Source organism: Mustelus asterias, chromosome 1 (genome assembly GCF_964213995.1).
Source record: "Mustelus asterias chromosome 1, sMusAst1.hap1.1, whole genome shotgun sequence".
NCBI lineage: Eukaryota > Metazoa > Chordata > Chondrichthyes > Carcharhiniformes > Triakidae > Mustelus > Mustelus asterias.
Window position 1 is genome coordinate 200,497,471 of NC_135801.1, and position 17,504 is coordinate 200,514,974.

At 48.8% G+C, this 17,504-nt stretch overlaps 1 protein-coding gene across 1 annotated transcript in view; it reads left to right on the top strand.

The window, feature by feature from the left end:
- Positions 1-13,627, top strand: part of LOC144481080 (disintegrin and metalloproteinase domain-containing protein 12-like) — a 359,843-nt gene extending 346,216 nt beyond the window's left edge. Inside the window, exons 16-17 of the mRNA XM_078200726.1 lie at positions 12,734-12,926; positions 13,574-13,627. Of these exons, the coding sequence (XP_078056852.1) occupies positions 12,734-12,926; positions 13,574-13,627 (247 nt within the window). The remainder of the gene's footprint in view (positions 1-12,733; positions 12,927-13,573) is intronic.
- Positions 13,628-17,504: the final 3,877 nt, after the last annotated feature.

Genomic DNA, 17,504 nt, shown 5'->3' on the forward strand with positions numbered 1-17,504 from the left:
ATGGGGGGACCAGGACAGGTTGTTGGTGATCTGGAGACCTAAAAACCTGAAGCTCTCGACCATTTCTACTTCGTACCCATGGATGTAGATGATGTGCGATTGATTCACACGGGAGGCTAAGACGTACCCGGGAATAAAGGCTTTTATTCACAACAAGATTGGAGCACACTACTTAACAATATTATCCCAGACTAAGGGCCACTAGGAAGTAGCAGTGACCTTTATACTCCTGTAAGAAGGCGGAGCCGAACGGAGTGTACCACAGAAACAATAATAACAGGTAGAACACCCAAACCCTAACCCCAACAGTAACAAGAGTAACATATGTACAAGTACCCATAGTGGTAACCATCTATGGTTCACCACATTCACCCCTCTTTAAAAACAAAGGCCGGTGGGGTAAGGAGACAATACGAACTGTCCACATGTTCACAAGTTCAGCCGTATCGGAGGTCCGCACCGTCTCTGCGACCTCCGCAGCACTGGCTCCAGTGCCGGTTCTGGTGACCGTGGTGACGACCCTCTCTCCGAGGTGATGTCCAGTGACTCCTCCAGTTCCTCACACGCCTGTGGACCTCGAGGTGGCGACAATCTCCTGGACTCAGGCAAGCTGTACACGGGAGTAAGAGGATTAAGTTGAGGTCCTGATGCTGCCCGCGCCGTGTCAGGAGGGGAGAGAATGGGCAAAGGAATCCTAACCAGGGGTGCGGGAGCGACGGGGGTTTCCAGGTCCCCTGCAGGTGTCAGATCTCTGATAGAGACCGTGTCCTCTCGCCCGTCAGGATATGCCACATAGGCATATTGAGGGTTGGCGTGGAGGAGATGGACCTGTTCAACCAAAGGGTCGGACTTGCGGGCCCTAACATGCCGCCGCAGGAGGACAGGTCCTGAGGATGTCAACCAAGACGGCAGTGAGGTCCCAGAGGAAGACTTCCTAGGGAAGATAAACATCCTCTCATGTGGGGTAGCATTGGTTGCCGTACACAGGAGGGACCGGATTGAATGGAGCGCATCAGAAAGTACCTCTTGCCAACGGGAGACTGGAAGACCCCTAGACCTTAACGCCAGTAAAATAGCCTTCCAGACTGTAGCGTTTTCTCTCTCGACCTGTCCGTTACCCCTGGGGTTGTAACTTGTAGTCCTACTTGAGGCAATTCCCTTAGAGAGCAGGTATTGCCTCAAGTCGTCGCTCATAAACGACGAACCCCTATCACTGTGGATATAACTGGGGTAGCCGAACAGGGTAAAAAGACTCCGCAGGGCTTTGATGACCGTGGCAGAGGACATGTCAGAACAGGGGATGGCAAAGGGGAATCGGGAGTATTCGTCAACCACGTTGAGGAAATACACATTCCGATCTGTCGAAGGAAGGGGGCCCTTGAAGTCGACACTCAGTCGTTCAAAAGGGCAAGTGGCTTTAATGAGGTGTGCCCTGTCAGGCTGGTAGAAGTGCGGCTTGCACTCTGCACATACCTGGCAGCTTCGAGTTATCGACCTGACATCCTCTACGGAGTAGGGCAGATTCCGAGCCTTTACAAAATGGAAAAACCGAGTGATCCCCGGATGGCAGAGATCATTGTGGAGGGCCTGTAACCGGTCCTCCAGCACACTGGCACATGTTCCACGCGACAGGGCATCTGAGGGCTCATTGAGCTTCCCCGGACGGGACATGATATCATAGTTGTAGGTGGAGAGTTCGATTCTCCACCTCAAGATTTTATCATTCTTAATTTTTCCCTTTAACGTGTTGTTCAACATGAAGACCACAGACCGCTGGTCCGTGAGCTGGGTAAACCGTTTGCCAGCCAAATAATGGTGCCAATGCCGTACGGCCTCCACAATGGCCTGAACCTCTTTTTCCACAGAGGAGTGCCGAATTTCCGGGCCTTGGAGGGTGCGAGAGAAAAAGGCGACGGGCCTGTCTGCCTGGTTAAGTGTGGCGGCCAGGGCAAAATCAGATGCATCACTCTCCACCTGAAAGGGGATGGACTCATCAACAGCGTGCATCGTGGCTTTCGCGATGTCGGCTTTTATACCTTCAATGGCTCGGCGAGCCTCTGCTGTCAGGGGAAAAGAGGTAGATTTTATGAGCGGACGGACTTTGTCCGCGTAATTGGGGACCCACTGTGCATAATACGAGAAAAAGCCTAAGCATCTTCTCAGTGCTTTGATGCTAGTGGGTAGGGGAAGTTCAAGGAGGGGACGCATACAGTCTGGATCGGGGCCGATGACCCCGTTTTCCACCACGTATCCGAGGATTGCTAGGCGGTGCTTGCTGAATACGCACTTCTCCTTGTTATAGGTCAGGTTCAGGAGAGTTGCAGTGCGTAAAAACTTCTGGAGGTTGGCGTCGTGGTCCTGCTGGTCATAGCCGCAGATAGTGACGTTGTCCAGGTACGGGAAGGTAGCCCGTAGCCCATTTGCTCCACCATTCAGTCCATCTCACGCTGGAAGACCGAGACCCCATTAGTGACGCTGAAAGGGACTCTTAAAAAGTGGTAGAGACGGCCATCCGTCTCAAAGGCCGTGTATTTGCGGTCCTCTGGGCGAATGGGGAGCTGGTAATAATAATGTTGAGGTAGGGAGGGCTATAAACAAGCAGATAAGGGATGCGTGTAAAAACGGAACGGCAATAATCATGGGGGACTTCAACATGCACATTGACTGGCAGACTCAAGTCGGTAAGGGTGGAATGGAGGAAGAGTTCTTAGAATGCTGTCGGGATAGTTTCCTTGAACAGCATGTTACGGAACCGACGAGGGAACGAGCTATTTTGGATCTGGTATTGTGTAACGAGGTAGGTAGAATTAAGGATCTTATTGTGAAGGACCCTCTTGGGTCTAGTGACCACAATATGGTCGAATTTCTGATTCAGATGGAAGAGGAGAAAGTTTGGTCCCAAACCAGTGTCCTCTGTTTGAACAGAGGGAAATATGATAGGATGAGGGATGAATTGGCTAAGGTAGACTGGGAGAGCAGGCTGGCAGGTAGGATAGCTGAGGAACAGTGGAGGATTTTTAAGGAGATCCTTTTCAGTTCTCAGCAAAAATATATTCCAGCAAAAAACAAGGATTGTAAGAAAAGGGAGAACCAGCCGTGGATAACGAAGCAAATAAAGGAGAGTATTAAAATAAAAACAGCTGCGTACAGAGTGGCCAAAAATAGTGGAGAAAGAAGTGATTGGGAAAAATTTAAGAAACAACAAAGAGAGACAAAGAAAGCGATAAAGAAAGGAAGGATAGACTATGAAGCTAGGCTAGCAATTAATATAAAAAATGATAGTAAAAGTTTTTATAAATATATAAAAAGGAATAGAGTGGCTAGAGTGAATGTTGGACCCTTGGAGGACGAGAGGGGGGAGTTAATAGTGGGAAATGAGGATATGGCTGAGTCTTTAAATAAGTTTTTTGTGTCGGTCTTCACGGTGGAGGACACAAATAGTTTGCCAAATAATAACGATAGAGGGTTGGCAGCAGGAGAAATACTTAATACAATTAATGTTACCAGAGAGGCAGTGCTGGGTAGACTAATGGGACTGAAGGTGGACAAGTCCCCGGGTCCGGATGGAATGCATCCCAGGGTATTGAAAGAAATGTCAGAGGTAATAGTGGATGCGTTAGTGATTATTTATCAAAACTCGTTGCATTCTGGGGTAGTGCCGGTTGATTGGAAAACGGCTAATGTTACGCCGCTGTTTAAAAAAGGAAGGAGACAAAAGGCGGGTAACTATAGGCCGGTCAGCTTAACGTCTGTAGTAGGGAAAATGCTGGAATCCATTATTAAAGAGGAGATAGCAGGGCATCTGGATAGAAATGGTTCGATCAATCAGACGCAGCATGGATTCATGAGGGGAAAGTCGTGCTTGACGAACATGTTGGATTTTTATGGAGATGTGACTAGGGCGGTTGATGGAGGAGAACCGGTGGATGTGGTGTTTTTGGATTTCCAAAAGGCGTTTGATAAGGTGCCCCATAAAAGGCTGCTGAAGAAGATTAGGGCACACGGAGTTGGGGGTAGTGTGTTAAAGTGGATTGGGGACTGGCTATCCGACAGGAAGCAAAGAGTCGGAATAAATGGGTGTTTTTCCGGTTGGAGGAAGGTAACTAGTGGCGTGCCGCAGGGATCGGTACTCGGGCTGCAACTATTTACCATTTATATAGATGATCTGGAGGAGGGGACGGAGTGTAGGGTAACGAAGTTTGCAGACGACACAAAGATAAGTGGAAAAGTGAATCGTGTGGAGGACGGAGAAGATCTGCAGAGAGATTTGGACAGGCTGAGTGAGTGGGCGAGGATATGGCAAATGGAGTATAACGTTGAGAAATGCGAGGTTATACACTTTGGAGGAAATAATAACAAATGGGATTACTATCTCAATGGAAACAAATTAAAACATGCTACCGTGCAATGGGACCTGGGGGTCCTTGTGCATGAGACGCAAAAGCCCAGTCTGCAGGTACAACAGGTGATCAAGAAGGCAAATGGGATGTTGGCCTATATTGCGAGGGGGATAGAATATAAAAGCAGGGATGTCTTGATGCACCAGTACAGGGTATTGGTGAGGCCGCAGCTGGAATACTGTGTGCAGTATTGGTCCCCTTATATGAGGAAGGATATATTGGCATTGGAGGGAGTGCAGAGAAGGTTCACCAGGTTGATACCGGAGATGAGGGGTTTGGATTATGAGGAGAGGCTGAGGAGATTGGGTTTGTACTCGTTGGAGTTTAGAAGGATGAGGGGGCATCTTATGGAGACTTATAAGATAATGCGGGGGCTGGATAGGGTGGAGGCGGAGAGATTCTTTCCACTTAGTAAGGAAGTTAAAACTAGAGGACACAGCCTCAAAATAAAGGGGGGTCGGTTTAGGACAGAGTTGAGGAGGAACTTCTTCTCCCAGAGAGTGGTGAATCTCTGGAATTCTCTGCCCACTGAGGTGGTGGAGGCTACCTCGCTGAATATGTTTAAAGCGCGGATGGATGGATTCCTGATCGGTAAGGGAATTAAGGGTTCTGGGGATCAGGCGGGTAAGTGGTACTGATCCACGTCAGATCAGCCATGATCTTATTGAATGGCGGGGCAGGCTCGAGGGGCTAGATGGCCTACTCCTGCTCCTATTTTTTATGTTCTTATGTTCTTATGTTCTTATGCTGGTAGGCTGACTTCAAGTCGATGGTGGAGAACACCCGGTACTGCGCAATCTGGTTGACCATGTCAGATATGCACGGGAGAGGGTATGCGCCCAGCTGCGTGTACCTATTAATGGTCTGACTATAGTCTATGACCATCCGGGGCTTGTCTCCAGTCTTGACCACCACGACTTGTGCTCTCAATGGGCTCGTGCTAGGTTGAATGACCCCTTCCCTGAGGAGCCGCTGAACCTGAGATCGAATAAAGATCCGATCCTCAGCGCTGTAACGCCTGCTCTTAGTTGCGATGGGCTTGCAGCCTGGCACGAGATTTTCGAATAGGGAAGGCGGGGTAATTTTGAGTGTTGAGAGACCGCACGTGGAGTGCGCTGGACAATTTGGAGGCTGCTGTTCTCCCACTGAAAGTGGAGAGAGTGGCCCATCGTACTGCAGGGTCACACTCTTCAGGTGGACCATAAAGTCTAGCCCCAGGAGTACCGGAGCGCAAAGGTGCGGTAACACGAGGAGCCTGAAGTTCTTGTAGACTGTGCCCCGCACCGTTAAGGTTACCACACAGCTCCCAAGAACGAGGACAGATCGGGACCTCGACGCCATGGAGATTGTCTGCCTGACAGTTTGCACATGGAGAGCGCACCGTTTCACTGTATCCGGATGGATGAAGCTCTCCATGCTCCCGCTGTCAAACAGGCAATGCGCCAGGCGTCCGTTTACCTCTCTGTCCATCATGGACTTGTCAAGTCTGTGAGGCTTGGCCTGGTCCAGGATGATTGACACCACTGTTGGATCCCGAGCCTAACTGCAGGCAGCTGAGATAGCCGACGACGAGGACCCCTGCTGGTCTTCTGCGGCCGGTGTCGACCAAAATGGCTGCGCCCACGAATCGCATGTGGTCGATGATGTTGAAAACGGTGGCACCCGCAGGTCGCACGTGGCTTGCGTCGTCGTCGTAGGAAATGGCGGCGCCCGTGGATCGCATGTGGCTGAAGACATCGACGAGGCCGGAGACGAGGAGATGGATCCTGGGGAGTCGCACGCAGCACTGCTGGGCTTGGAAGGGGTCTTTGCTCGGCACACTTTTGCATAGTGCCCTTTCTTCCCACAGGCGGAGCAAAACACCGTCCTGGCCGGACATCTCTGGCGAGGGTGCTTCGCCAATCTGCAGAAATAGCACCGTGGGCCTCCAGGAGCTGCCGCAGCCATCAGGTCTGAAGTTGAGAGCATTATCGCGCAGTTCCGAGGAGCCGCCGAGTACAGCTGAGGCAGTGGCTGTGCTTGCCACGCTGTTCCCACGTGGTCGGTGGGGTAGGTTTCGAGACTTCTGGAGGCCGTCTCCATTGCATCGGCCAATTCTACCGTCTTAGCCAGGTCCAGGTTACCCTGCTCTAGCAGCCGCAGGCGAATATAGGATGAGCCGATTCCCACCACGAACGCGTCCCGAATAAGGTCGTTGGTGTATTGAACAGCCGACACCTCCTTGCAGTTGCAGGCTTTGGCTAGCTGTTGAAGTTCGCGCAGGTACTGTCCCGTAGTTTCGCCGGGCTGCCGCCGTCGAGTGGCTAATAGGTGACGAGCATGAATTTCGTTCAGCGGTTTATGGTACAGCTTCTTGAGTAATTCGATGGCATCTTTGTAATTTTGGGAGTCGCGAATTGTTGCATACACAGTGTCGCTCACCCTGGCGTGGAGGACCCGCAATCTGTCGGTGTCGGACTGGACTGCTGTCGAGGCCTCAATGTAATCCTCGAAGCACTTTAACCAATGGTCGAAAGTATTCGACGCCCCAGCGGCACGCGGATCCAAGGTTAGCCGATCGGGTTTCAGCATCTGCTCCATTTTTCCTCGAACAAAATTTTCGATATTTTGTTGTGAATAAAATTGATGCACGATTGATTCACACGGGAGGCTAGGACGTACCCGGGAATAAAGGCTTTTATTCACAACAAGATTGGAGCACACAACTTAACAATATTATCCCAGACTAAGGGCTACTCGGAAGTAGCAGTGACCTTTATACTCCTGTAAGAAGGCGGAGCCGAACGGAGTGTACCACAGAAACCCTAACCCCAACAGTAACAAGAGTAACATATGTACAAGTACCCATAGTGGTAACCATCTATGGTTCACCACAGTAGACAAGGGCATGTTCTCCTCTACGCTTCCTGAAGTCGATGACAATCTCCTTCATTTTTTTGACATTGAGGGAGAGATTATTGTTGCTGCACCAGTTCACCAGATTCTCTATCTCATTCCTGTACTCTGTCTTGTCATTGTTTGAGATCCAACCCACTACGATGGTGTCGTCAGCAAACTTGAAAATCAAATTGGAGGGGAATTTGGCCACACAGTCATAGGTGTATAAGGAGTATAGTAGGGGGCTGAGAACACAGCCTTGTGGGGCACCGGTGTTGAGGAAGATCGTGGAAGAGGTGCCTGACCGAAGGTGCAGGCAGATAGATGGGTGACCGCCAGAAGGGGCAGGCAGTCAGTGCAGGAATCCCCTGTGGTCGTCCCCCTCTCTAACAGGTATACCGTTTTGGATACTGTTGGGGGAGATGGCCTATCAGGGGATACCAGCAGCAGCAGCCAAAGCAGTGTTACCACGGCTGGATCTGTTGTTAAGTGGGGAGGAACAAAGAGAACCAGAGGAATAGTTATAGGGGTCTCTATAGTGAGGGGTGCAGATCGGCGCTTCTGTGGATGTGAAAGAGACTCCAGGATGGGATGGTGCCTCCCTGGTGCCAGGGTCCAGGGTGTCTCTGAACGGACAGAAAGCATTCTGAAGGGAGAGGGTGAACAGCCAGAGGTTGTGGTCCATGTTGGTACCAATGACATAGGCAGGAAGAGTGATGAGATCCTGCAGCAGCAGGTTAGGGAGTTAGGTAGGAAGTTAAAAAGCAGGATCTCTCGGGTTATAATATCAGGATTACTCCCTGTGCCACGTGTCAGTGAGGCGAGGAATAGGAAGGTAGTGCAGCTCAACACGTGGCTAAACAGCTGGTGTAGGAGGGAGGGTTTCAGATATCTGGACCATTGGGGTCTCTTCCGGGGCAGCTGGGACCTGTACAAGAAGGACGGGTTGCGTTTAAACTGGAACGACATAAATATTCTGGCTGGGAGGTTTGTGAGTGTCACACGGGAGGATTTAAACTAGTTTGTCAGGGGGGTGGGAACCAAAGCAAAGGTGAATTAACTGAAGGGGAACCAGAGACTAGGGCCAGTAAGACTCAGAGAAACAGCAGTCAGGGTGGGGTTGCTAATCAGAGAGGGTCTGGTGGACTGAAGTGCATTTGTTTCAATGCAAGAAGTGTAACAGGTAAGGCAGATGAACTTAGAGCTTGGATTAGTACTAGGAACGATGATGTTGTTGCCATTATAGAGATTTGGTTAAGGGAAGGACAGGATTGGCAGCTTAACAATCCAGGATACAGATGCTTCAGGCGGGATAGAGGGGGATGTAAAAGGGGTGGGGGAGTTACACCACTGGTTCAGGAGAATATCACAGCTGTACTCCGGGAGGACACCTCGGAGGGCTCATGCTGCGAGTCAACATGCGAAGAACTCAGGAATAGGAAGGGTGTAGTCACAATGTTGGGGGTTTACTATAGGTCGCCCAACTGCCAGCGGGAGATTGACGAACAGATATGTCGGCAGATTTTGGCAAGGTGTAAAAGTAACAGGGTTGTTGTGGTGGGAGATTTTAACTTCCCCGATATTGACTGGGACTTAGTGCTCGGGGTGTGGATGGGGTTGAGTTTGTAAGGAGCATCCAGGAGGGCTTCTTGAAACAGTATGTAGATAGTCCAACTCGGGAAGGGGCCATACTGGACCTGGTATTGGGGAATGAGCCCGGCCAGGTGGTCGATGTTTCAGTCGGGGAGCAGTTCGGGAACAGTGACCACAATTCAGTAAGCTTTAAGGTACTGATGGATAAAGATAAGTGTCGTCCTCAAGTTAAGGTGCTAAATTGGGGGAAGGCTAATTACAACAATATTAGGCAGGTTTGAGGGCAAATGCAGGAGGCTTTCAAGTGTCAGTTGATAGGGATTCAGGACTGGCACATTCCTGTAAGGATGAAGGATAAGTATGGCAAGTTTTGGGATCCTTGGGTAATGAGAGATATTGTCAGCTGAGTCAAAGAGAAAAAGGAAGCATTTGTCAAAGCTAGGAGGCTGGGAACACACGAAGCAAGTGTGGAATACAAGGAAAGTAGAAAGAAACTTAAGCAAGGAGTAAAGAGGGCTGAAAGGAGTCATGAAAAAGCATTGGCCCGTAGGATTAAGGAATGCCCCAAGGCTTTTTATACATATATAAAGAGCAAGAGGGTAGGCAGGGAGAGGGTTGGCAAACTCAAGGACAAGGGAGGGAATCTATGCATGGAGCCAGAGGAAATGGGCGAGGTATTAAATGAGTACTTTGCGTCAGTATTCACCAAAGAGAAGGACTTGGTGGATGATGACACTGGGAAAGGATGTGTAGATAGTTTGAGTCATGTTGAGATCAAAAAGGAGGAGGTATTGGGGTTCTTGAGAAACATTAAGGTAGACAAGTCTCCAGGGCCTGATGGGATATACCCCAGAATACTGAGAGAGGCAAGAGAGGAAATTGCTGGGGCCTTGAGAGAAATCTTTGTATCCTCACTGGCTACATGGGAGATCCAATAAGAAGTCTCCCAACACCAGGTTAAAGACCAACAGGTTTATTTGGTAGCACAAGCCACTGTTGGACCTGTTGGACTTTAACCTGGTGTTGGGAGACTTCTTACTGTGCTTACCCCAGTCCAACGCCGGCATCTCCAAATTACAGGGGAGATCCGAGAGGATTGGAGAATAGCCAATGTTCCTTTGTTTAAGAAGGGTGGCAAGAATAATCCAGCTAATTACAGGCTGGTGAGCCTTACATCAGTGGTAGGGAAATTATTGGAGAGGATTCTTCGAGCCAGGATATATTCCCACTTGGAAATAAGTGGACTTATTAGTGAGAGGCAACATGGTTTTGTGAAGGGGAGGTCGTGTCTCACGAACTGGATCAAGTTTTTCAAGGAAATGACGAAGGTGATTGATGAGGGTAGGTCACTGGATGTTGTCTACATGGACTTCAGTAAGGCCTTTGACAAGGTCCCTCGGGCAGACTGGTGCAGAAGGTGAAGTCGCATGGGATCAGAGGTGAGATGGCAAGGTGGATACAAACTGGCTCGGTCAGAGAAGACAGAGTGTAGCAGTGGAAGGATGCGTTTCTGAATGGAGGGCTGTGACAAGTGGTGTTCCTCAGGGATCAGTGCTGGGACCTTTGCTGTTTGTAATATATATAAATGATTTGGAGGAAAATGTAACTGGATTGATTAGTAAGTTTGCGGACGACACAAAGGTTGGTGGATTTGCGATGAGGCCCATCAGAGGATACAGCAGGATATAGATCAGTTGGAGACTTGGGCGGAGAGATGGTAGATGGAGTTTAATCCAGAAATATGTGAGGTAATGCATTTTGGAAGGTCTAATATAGATAGGAAATATACAGTAAATGGCAGAACCTTTAAGAGTATTGATAGGCAGAGGGATCTGGGTGTACAGGTACACAGATCACTGAAAGTGGCCATGCAGGTGGAGAAGGTAGTCAAGAAGGCATACGGCATGCATGCCTTCATCAGCTGGGGCATTGAGTTTCAAAATTGGCAAGTCATGTTGCAGCTTTATAGAACTTTAGTTCAGCCGCACTTGGAATATAGTGTTCAATTCTGGTCGCCGCACTACCAGAAGGATGTGGAAGCTTTGGAGAGGGTACAGAAAAGATTTACCAGGATGCTGCCTGGAATAGAGGGCATTACCTATGAGGAGAGGATGGAGAAAGTTGGTTTGTTCTCACTGGAGTGACGGAGGTTGAGGGGTGACCTGATAGAAGTCTACAAGATTATGAGAGGCATGGACAGAGTGGATAGTCAGAAGCTTTTTCCCAGGGTGGAAGAGCCAATTACTATAGGATATAGATAGGCTGGAAATTTGGGCAAAGAAATGGCAGATGGAGTTCAATCCTGATAAATGTGAAGTGATGCATTTTGGTAGAACTAATGTAGGGAGGAACTATACGATAAATGGCAGAACCATAAAGGGTGTAGATACGCAGAGGGACCTGGGTGTGCAAGTCCACAGATCCTTGAAGGTGACGTCACAGGTGGAGAAGGTGGTGAAGAAGGCATTTGGCATGCTTGCCTTTATAGGACGGGGCATAGAGTATAAAAGTTGGGGTCTGATGTTGCAGATGTATAGAACGTTGGTTCGGCCGCATCTGGAATACTGCGTCCAGTTCTGGTCGCCACACTACCAGAAGGACGTGGAGGCTTTGGAGAGAGTACAGAGGAGGTTTACCAGGATGTTGCCTGGTATGGAGGGGCTTAGTTATGAGGAGAGATTGGGTATACTGGGGTTGTTCTCCCTGGAAAGATGGAGGATGAGGGGAGACTTAATAGAGGTGTATAAAATTATGAAAATCATGGATAGGGTAAACGGTGGGAAGCTTTTCCCCAGGTCGGTGGTGACGTTCACGAGGGGTCATAGGTTCAAGGTGAAGGGGGGGAGGTTTAACACGGATATCAGAAGGACATATTTTACACAGAGGGTGGTGGGGGCCTGGAATGCACTGCCGGGCAAGGTGGTGGAGGCGGACACACTGGGAACGTTTAAGACTTATCTAGACAGCTATATGAACGGAGTGGGAATGGAGGGATACAAAAGAATGGTGTAGTTTGGACCAGGGAGCGGCACGGGCTTGGAGGGCCGAAGGGCCTGTTCCTGTGCTGTATTGTTCTTTGTTCTTTGTTCTTTATACTAGGGGGCAAGGTTTAAAGGAGATGTACAAGGCAGATTTTTTACGCAGAGAACTCATTGCCGGGGGAGGTAGTGGAAGCAGATACGGTAGTGACTTTTAAGGGGCATCTGGACAAATACATGAAATACACAAATATTTACTCCGCAAAGGTAGGGGAGTCTAAAACTAGACGGCATAGGTTTAAAAGTGTCCAGAGGGGCAACTTTTTCACACAGAGGGTGGTGAGTGTCTGGAACAAGCTGCCAGAGGGAATAGTAGAGGCAGGTACAATTTTCTCTTTTAAAAAGCATTTATACAGTTACATGGGTACGATGGGTATAGAGGGATATGGGCCAAATGCGTGCAATTGGGATTAGCTTAGGGGTTTTAAAGAAAAAGGGCAGCATGGACAAGTTGGGCCGAAGGGCCTATTTCCATGCTGTAAACCTCGATGACTCTATGACTCTATGAATAGGATGGGAAAAGAGGGATATGGTCCCCGGAAGAGTAGAGTGTTTTAGTTCAGTAGAGCAGCGCGACCGGTGCAGGCTTGGAGGGCCGAAGGGCCTGTTCCTGTGCTGTAATTTTCTTTGTTCCTTGTTCTCTTTGTTGCCGATCCTTACTGATTGTGGTCTGTGGGTTCGGAAGTTCAGGATCCAGTCACAGAGGGAGATGCCGAGTCCCAGGCCACGGATAGTAATGCCCACTTTGAGTAAAACTAATTTTAAAAAGTGATGGCATTAAATTGGAAATGTAGAAAGCCAAAAATGTTTGTTTCTGTTCTACAGCAACGTGTTTTGTGGAAAAATGCAGTGTCAGGGAGGTACCAAATATCCGCAGCGAGGAGGAATCGTGAGAATTTTGAAATCCTCTTTCACTGTTGGTCCAGTGACCTATCACTGCAGAGGAATATCTTCGGTCATATCTGATGCCGGCACTCCAGATTTAATCCATCATGGATCCAAGTGTGGTCGTAGCAAGGTAACCAATTTCCAGCCAATTTCAATCAGTATTAACTCAGAGGGAACTTCCCCCTCTTCCGTCCACCCCAGTCTTCACCCTGTTCCCCCTCCCCACTCCACAGCCACATTGATTCATCGTCACACTGCTCCCATTCGCCCTCCTCTCAAACACATTCCACTCCTTCTCCATTGCAGTTCACTTCTGCTTTCCTTCTCATGTCTTTTGTGGATTTTGCCACCATGCTTTTCATTTTTTGTCCCTGTTCCTGAGCTTTCCGCCATTCCAACAATCCCTTTCACACAAGTAAAATATTTCCGATTAACTGATTTATTATTGGGTTGCTGGGATTCTTTTCAGAATGATTTATTAGATGGGTTTCAGAAGAATGAGAGGTCGGCCCATTGAAATGTTAACAGGCCTGGCAGGCTGTTTCTCATGGCTGGAGAGTCTAGACGTAGATATAATAGCCGTCTGATAAAGGGGGAGCCATTTAAGACTGAGACGAAGAGAGATTTCCTCACTCAGAGTTGTGAATTTTTGGAATTAGCTTCCCCAGTCATGGAGCAGGTTCAACACTGAGGCTGATAGGATTTGGGCCCAAAAGGAATCAGGGATGGTGGGGCCAGTAAAGTATAGTTTTGCTTGGTTATTTTTGAATGCTACAGCAGCTTCAGGAGCTGTGTGGCCGGTTCCTGCTCATATTGTCCATGCTCTTATGAACCTGATTAATTCCTAAAGAATTTGGAGTCAAACCACACAGTTCCTGACTGAGTCATGATAATAACATGTGAAAAAAGGAATTTGGGGCAGAATGAGGCCATTCAGCCCATTGAGCATGTTCTGCCACTCAATAAGATCATGGTTGATCTGATTGCACTTACCAGTCGCTAGGCTCCACCCTCCAGACGCTTCTCCCGCGATTCCCTGGTTGCTCCAGGGGTTCAAGTTTCTGAGAAACCTGATCATCACATTCCTGCCTGTTCCCACTCCCTTGTTAACCTGGAATCTATCTCACGATGCTTTAAACATATTCAAAGACTGCTTCTACTGCCTCTTGAGGAGAGAAGGCCCAGACACTCTCAGCAAAAATATTTCACCTCATCTCTTCTTCAGTGAGTTCCTGGCCCTGTGTTTTTACAGAAAGAAGTCTAACAACACCAGGTTAAAGTCCAACAGGTTTATTTGGTAGCAAAAGCCACTAGCTTTCGGAACAGGCTGTTCCTTCGTCAGGTGGGTGGGAGTTCTGTTTTTAAACAGTGATTCTGGCTTCTAGATTCTCTGAAAGAGGAAACATTCTTTCCACATCCACCCTGTCAATACCCCGTAGGATCTCAAAGGTTTCAACCAGATCACCATTTACTCTTCTCAATGCTAATGGGTACAGACATGACTGCTCCAATCTCTCCCCACAAGGCAACATGCCCATGGCTGATTAGTCTTGTAAACCTGAAGCATAACCATACGACTGAATCAATTATCCTCATGATAAAGTTGACCAGTGTCCCGATTTCCAGGTGAGGGCAACAGAGCGGCGAAGGTGATTGGCGGTTGCAGGTAACATTTGCATAGGTGCAGTCACTGCGACCAGAAGGTTTGTGGAGGAGCTGCTGTGAAGGGACAGTTAAATCCCAAACATTACTTCAGTGTTTCCCTCCCTCCCTCCTCTTCTAACCAATAAAAAAATCAGCAGGAGGATCACAAGCAAGGGGAGAGGTGAGTTGAGATTCTTTAATCCTTTTACCTGCATTGGGACAATATGGCGGCTAGGGCAGTGGCATGCTCCTCCTGCCAGATGTGGGCAATTAGGGAGCAATCTAGTATCCCTGACAACTTTGTCTGCAGCAAGTGTGTCCAGCTGCAGCTCCTCACAGACCGCACTGTTCGGTTGGAGCAGGAGGTGGATGCATTGCGGAGCATGCAGGAGGCAGAGAGTGTGATAGACACGAGTTACAGGGAGGTTGTCTCACCACAGGTTCAGACAGGTAGATGGGAGACTGCCAGGAGAGGCAGGCAGGTGGTGCAGGAGTCTCCTGTGTCTATTCCCCTTTCAAACAGGTATGCCGTTTTGGATACTGTTGAGGGGGACAGCCTGTCAGGGGGAGATACCAGCAGCAGCCAGGCCTGTGACACCACAGCTGGTTCTGCTGTGGGAAGGGTCGGGCAAAGAGCAAGTGAGCAGTAGTAATAGGGGACTCGCTAGTTAGAGGCACAGACAGGCGTTTCGTGGCCGCGATCGAGACTCCAGGATGGTGTGTTGCCTCCTGGTGCCAGGGTCAAGGACATCTCTGAGCGATTGCAGGACATTCTTAAGGGGGAGGGTGAACAGTCAGAAGTTGTTGTACATATTGGTACCAACGACATAGGTAGGAAAAGGGATGAGGTTCTGAAATGTGAATAGAGAGAGTTAGGCAGAAGGCGAAAGTGCAGGACCTCGAAGGTAGTAATTTCAGGACTGCTACCGGTGCCACGTGCGAGTGAGAGTAGGAATAGGAGGATTAGGCAGATGAATGCCTGGCTTGAGAGCTGGTGCAGGGGGCAGGGATTTAGATTTTGGATCATTGGGATCTTTTCTGGGGAAAGGGTGACGTGTTCCAGAGGGACGGGTTACACCTGAACTGGAGGGGGACTAACATCCTGGCGGGGAGATTTGCTCGAGCCACTCGGGAGGGTTTAAACTAGTTTGGCAGGGGGGTGGGATCCAAAGCAGTAGGGAGACAGAAGAGAAGTTTGAGGACAGCACAGAAGTTAAAGAGAGCACATTAAGTAGTAAAGGCAGTGTCAGTAATCCTAGTACCAGACAGATCAGGGTTAGGGCAAGACAGAGAGCAAGGGAAGTCCAGATTAAACTGCATTTACTTCATTGCAAGAGGCCTGACGGGCAAGGCAGATGAACTCAGGGCATGGGTGGGTATGTGGGACTGGGATATTATAGCAATTACTGAAACATGGCGAAGGGAGGGACAGGACTGGCAGCTCAATGTTCCAGGGTACAGATGCTATAGGAAAGTACTGCTGGTGCCAGTACAGAGCGAGACTGCGGATAGTTGGGAACCTGTCTCGGGGGCAGGGAATTCAGATGGTGTTCGTAAAGCAGAAGTGGAAATGAATAGGGTTGGGAAGCATTTTCTGATCAGGGCCAGTGTGATCTCCTGGACTCGTTTCGATCGCCTCAGGGGGTCGGAGAGGAATTTCCCAGATTTTTTTTCCCCATATTGGCCCTGGGGTTTTCACTCTGGGTTTTTGCCTCTCCCTGGAGATCACATGGTCTGGAATGGGGGGGTGGGGGTGAGTTAATAGGTTGTGATGAACAAAGCATCGTAGCTGTGAGGGACAGCTCGGTGGATAGGATATTAGGATGTAGATAGGCTGGAAAATTGGGCGGGGATCCTGGATTCAGGATTCAATCCTGGACCGGGGAGCGGCGCGGGCTTGGAGGGCCGAAGGGCCTGTTCCTGTGCTGTATTGTTCTTTGTTCTTTGTTTGTTCTTGAAAGATAGAACAGGAGGTAGGAGAGGAGGGGGAGTTGCGCTTTTGATTAGGGAAAGCATCACGGCCGTACTGAGAGGGGATATATCCGAGGGTTCGGCCACTGAGTCTATATGGGTAGAACTGAGAAATAAGAAGGGGGAAATCACTTTGATAGGGTTGTACTATAGGCCCCCAAATAGTCAGCAGGAAATTGAGGAGCAAATATGTAAGGAGATTACAGATAGCTCCAAGAAAAATAGGGTGGGAATAGTAGGGGATTTTAATTTTCCCAACATTGACTGGGACAGCCATAGTATTAGAGGGTTGGATGGAGAGAAATTTGTTGAGTGTATTCAGGAGGAATTTCTCATTCAGTCAGTGGATGGCCCGACTAGAGAGGGGGCAAAACATGACCTCCTCTTGGGAAATAAGGAAGTTATTAAAATAAGGAAATAAATGAATATTTCTCATCAGTATTTACTGTTGAGAAAAGCAGGGATGTTAGGGAACTTGGGAAAATAAATAGTGATGTCTTGAGGAGTGTACATATTACAGAGAAGGAGGTGCTGGAAGTCTTAAAATGCATCAAGATAGGTAAATCCCCGGGACCTGATGAAGTGTATCCCAGGACATTGTGGGAGGCTAGGGAGGAAATTGCGGGTCCCCGAGCCGAGACATTTGAATCATCGATAGTCACAGGTGAGGTGCCTGAAGATTGGAGGGTGGCAAATGTTGTGCCTTTGTTTAAAAAGGGCTGCAGGGAAAAGCCTGGGAACTACAGGCCAGTGAGCCTCACATCTGTGGTGGGTAAATTGTTGGAAGGTATTTTGAGGGATAGGATCGGCAGGCATTTAGAGATGCAAGGACTGATTAGGGACAGTCAGCATTGCTTTGTGAGTGGAAAACCATGTCTCACAAATTTAATTGAGTTTTTTGAAGGGGTGACCAAGAAGGTAGATGAGGGCAGTGCAGTTGATGTTGTCTACATGGACTTTAGCAAGGCCTTTGACAAAGTACCGCATGGTAGGTTGTTGCATAAAGTTAAATCTCACGGGATTCAGGGTGAGGTATCTAAATGGATACAAAATTGGCTTCTTGACAGAAGCCAGAGGGTGGTCGTAGAGAATT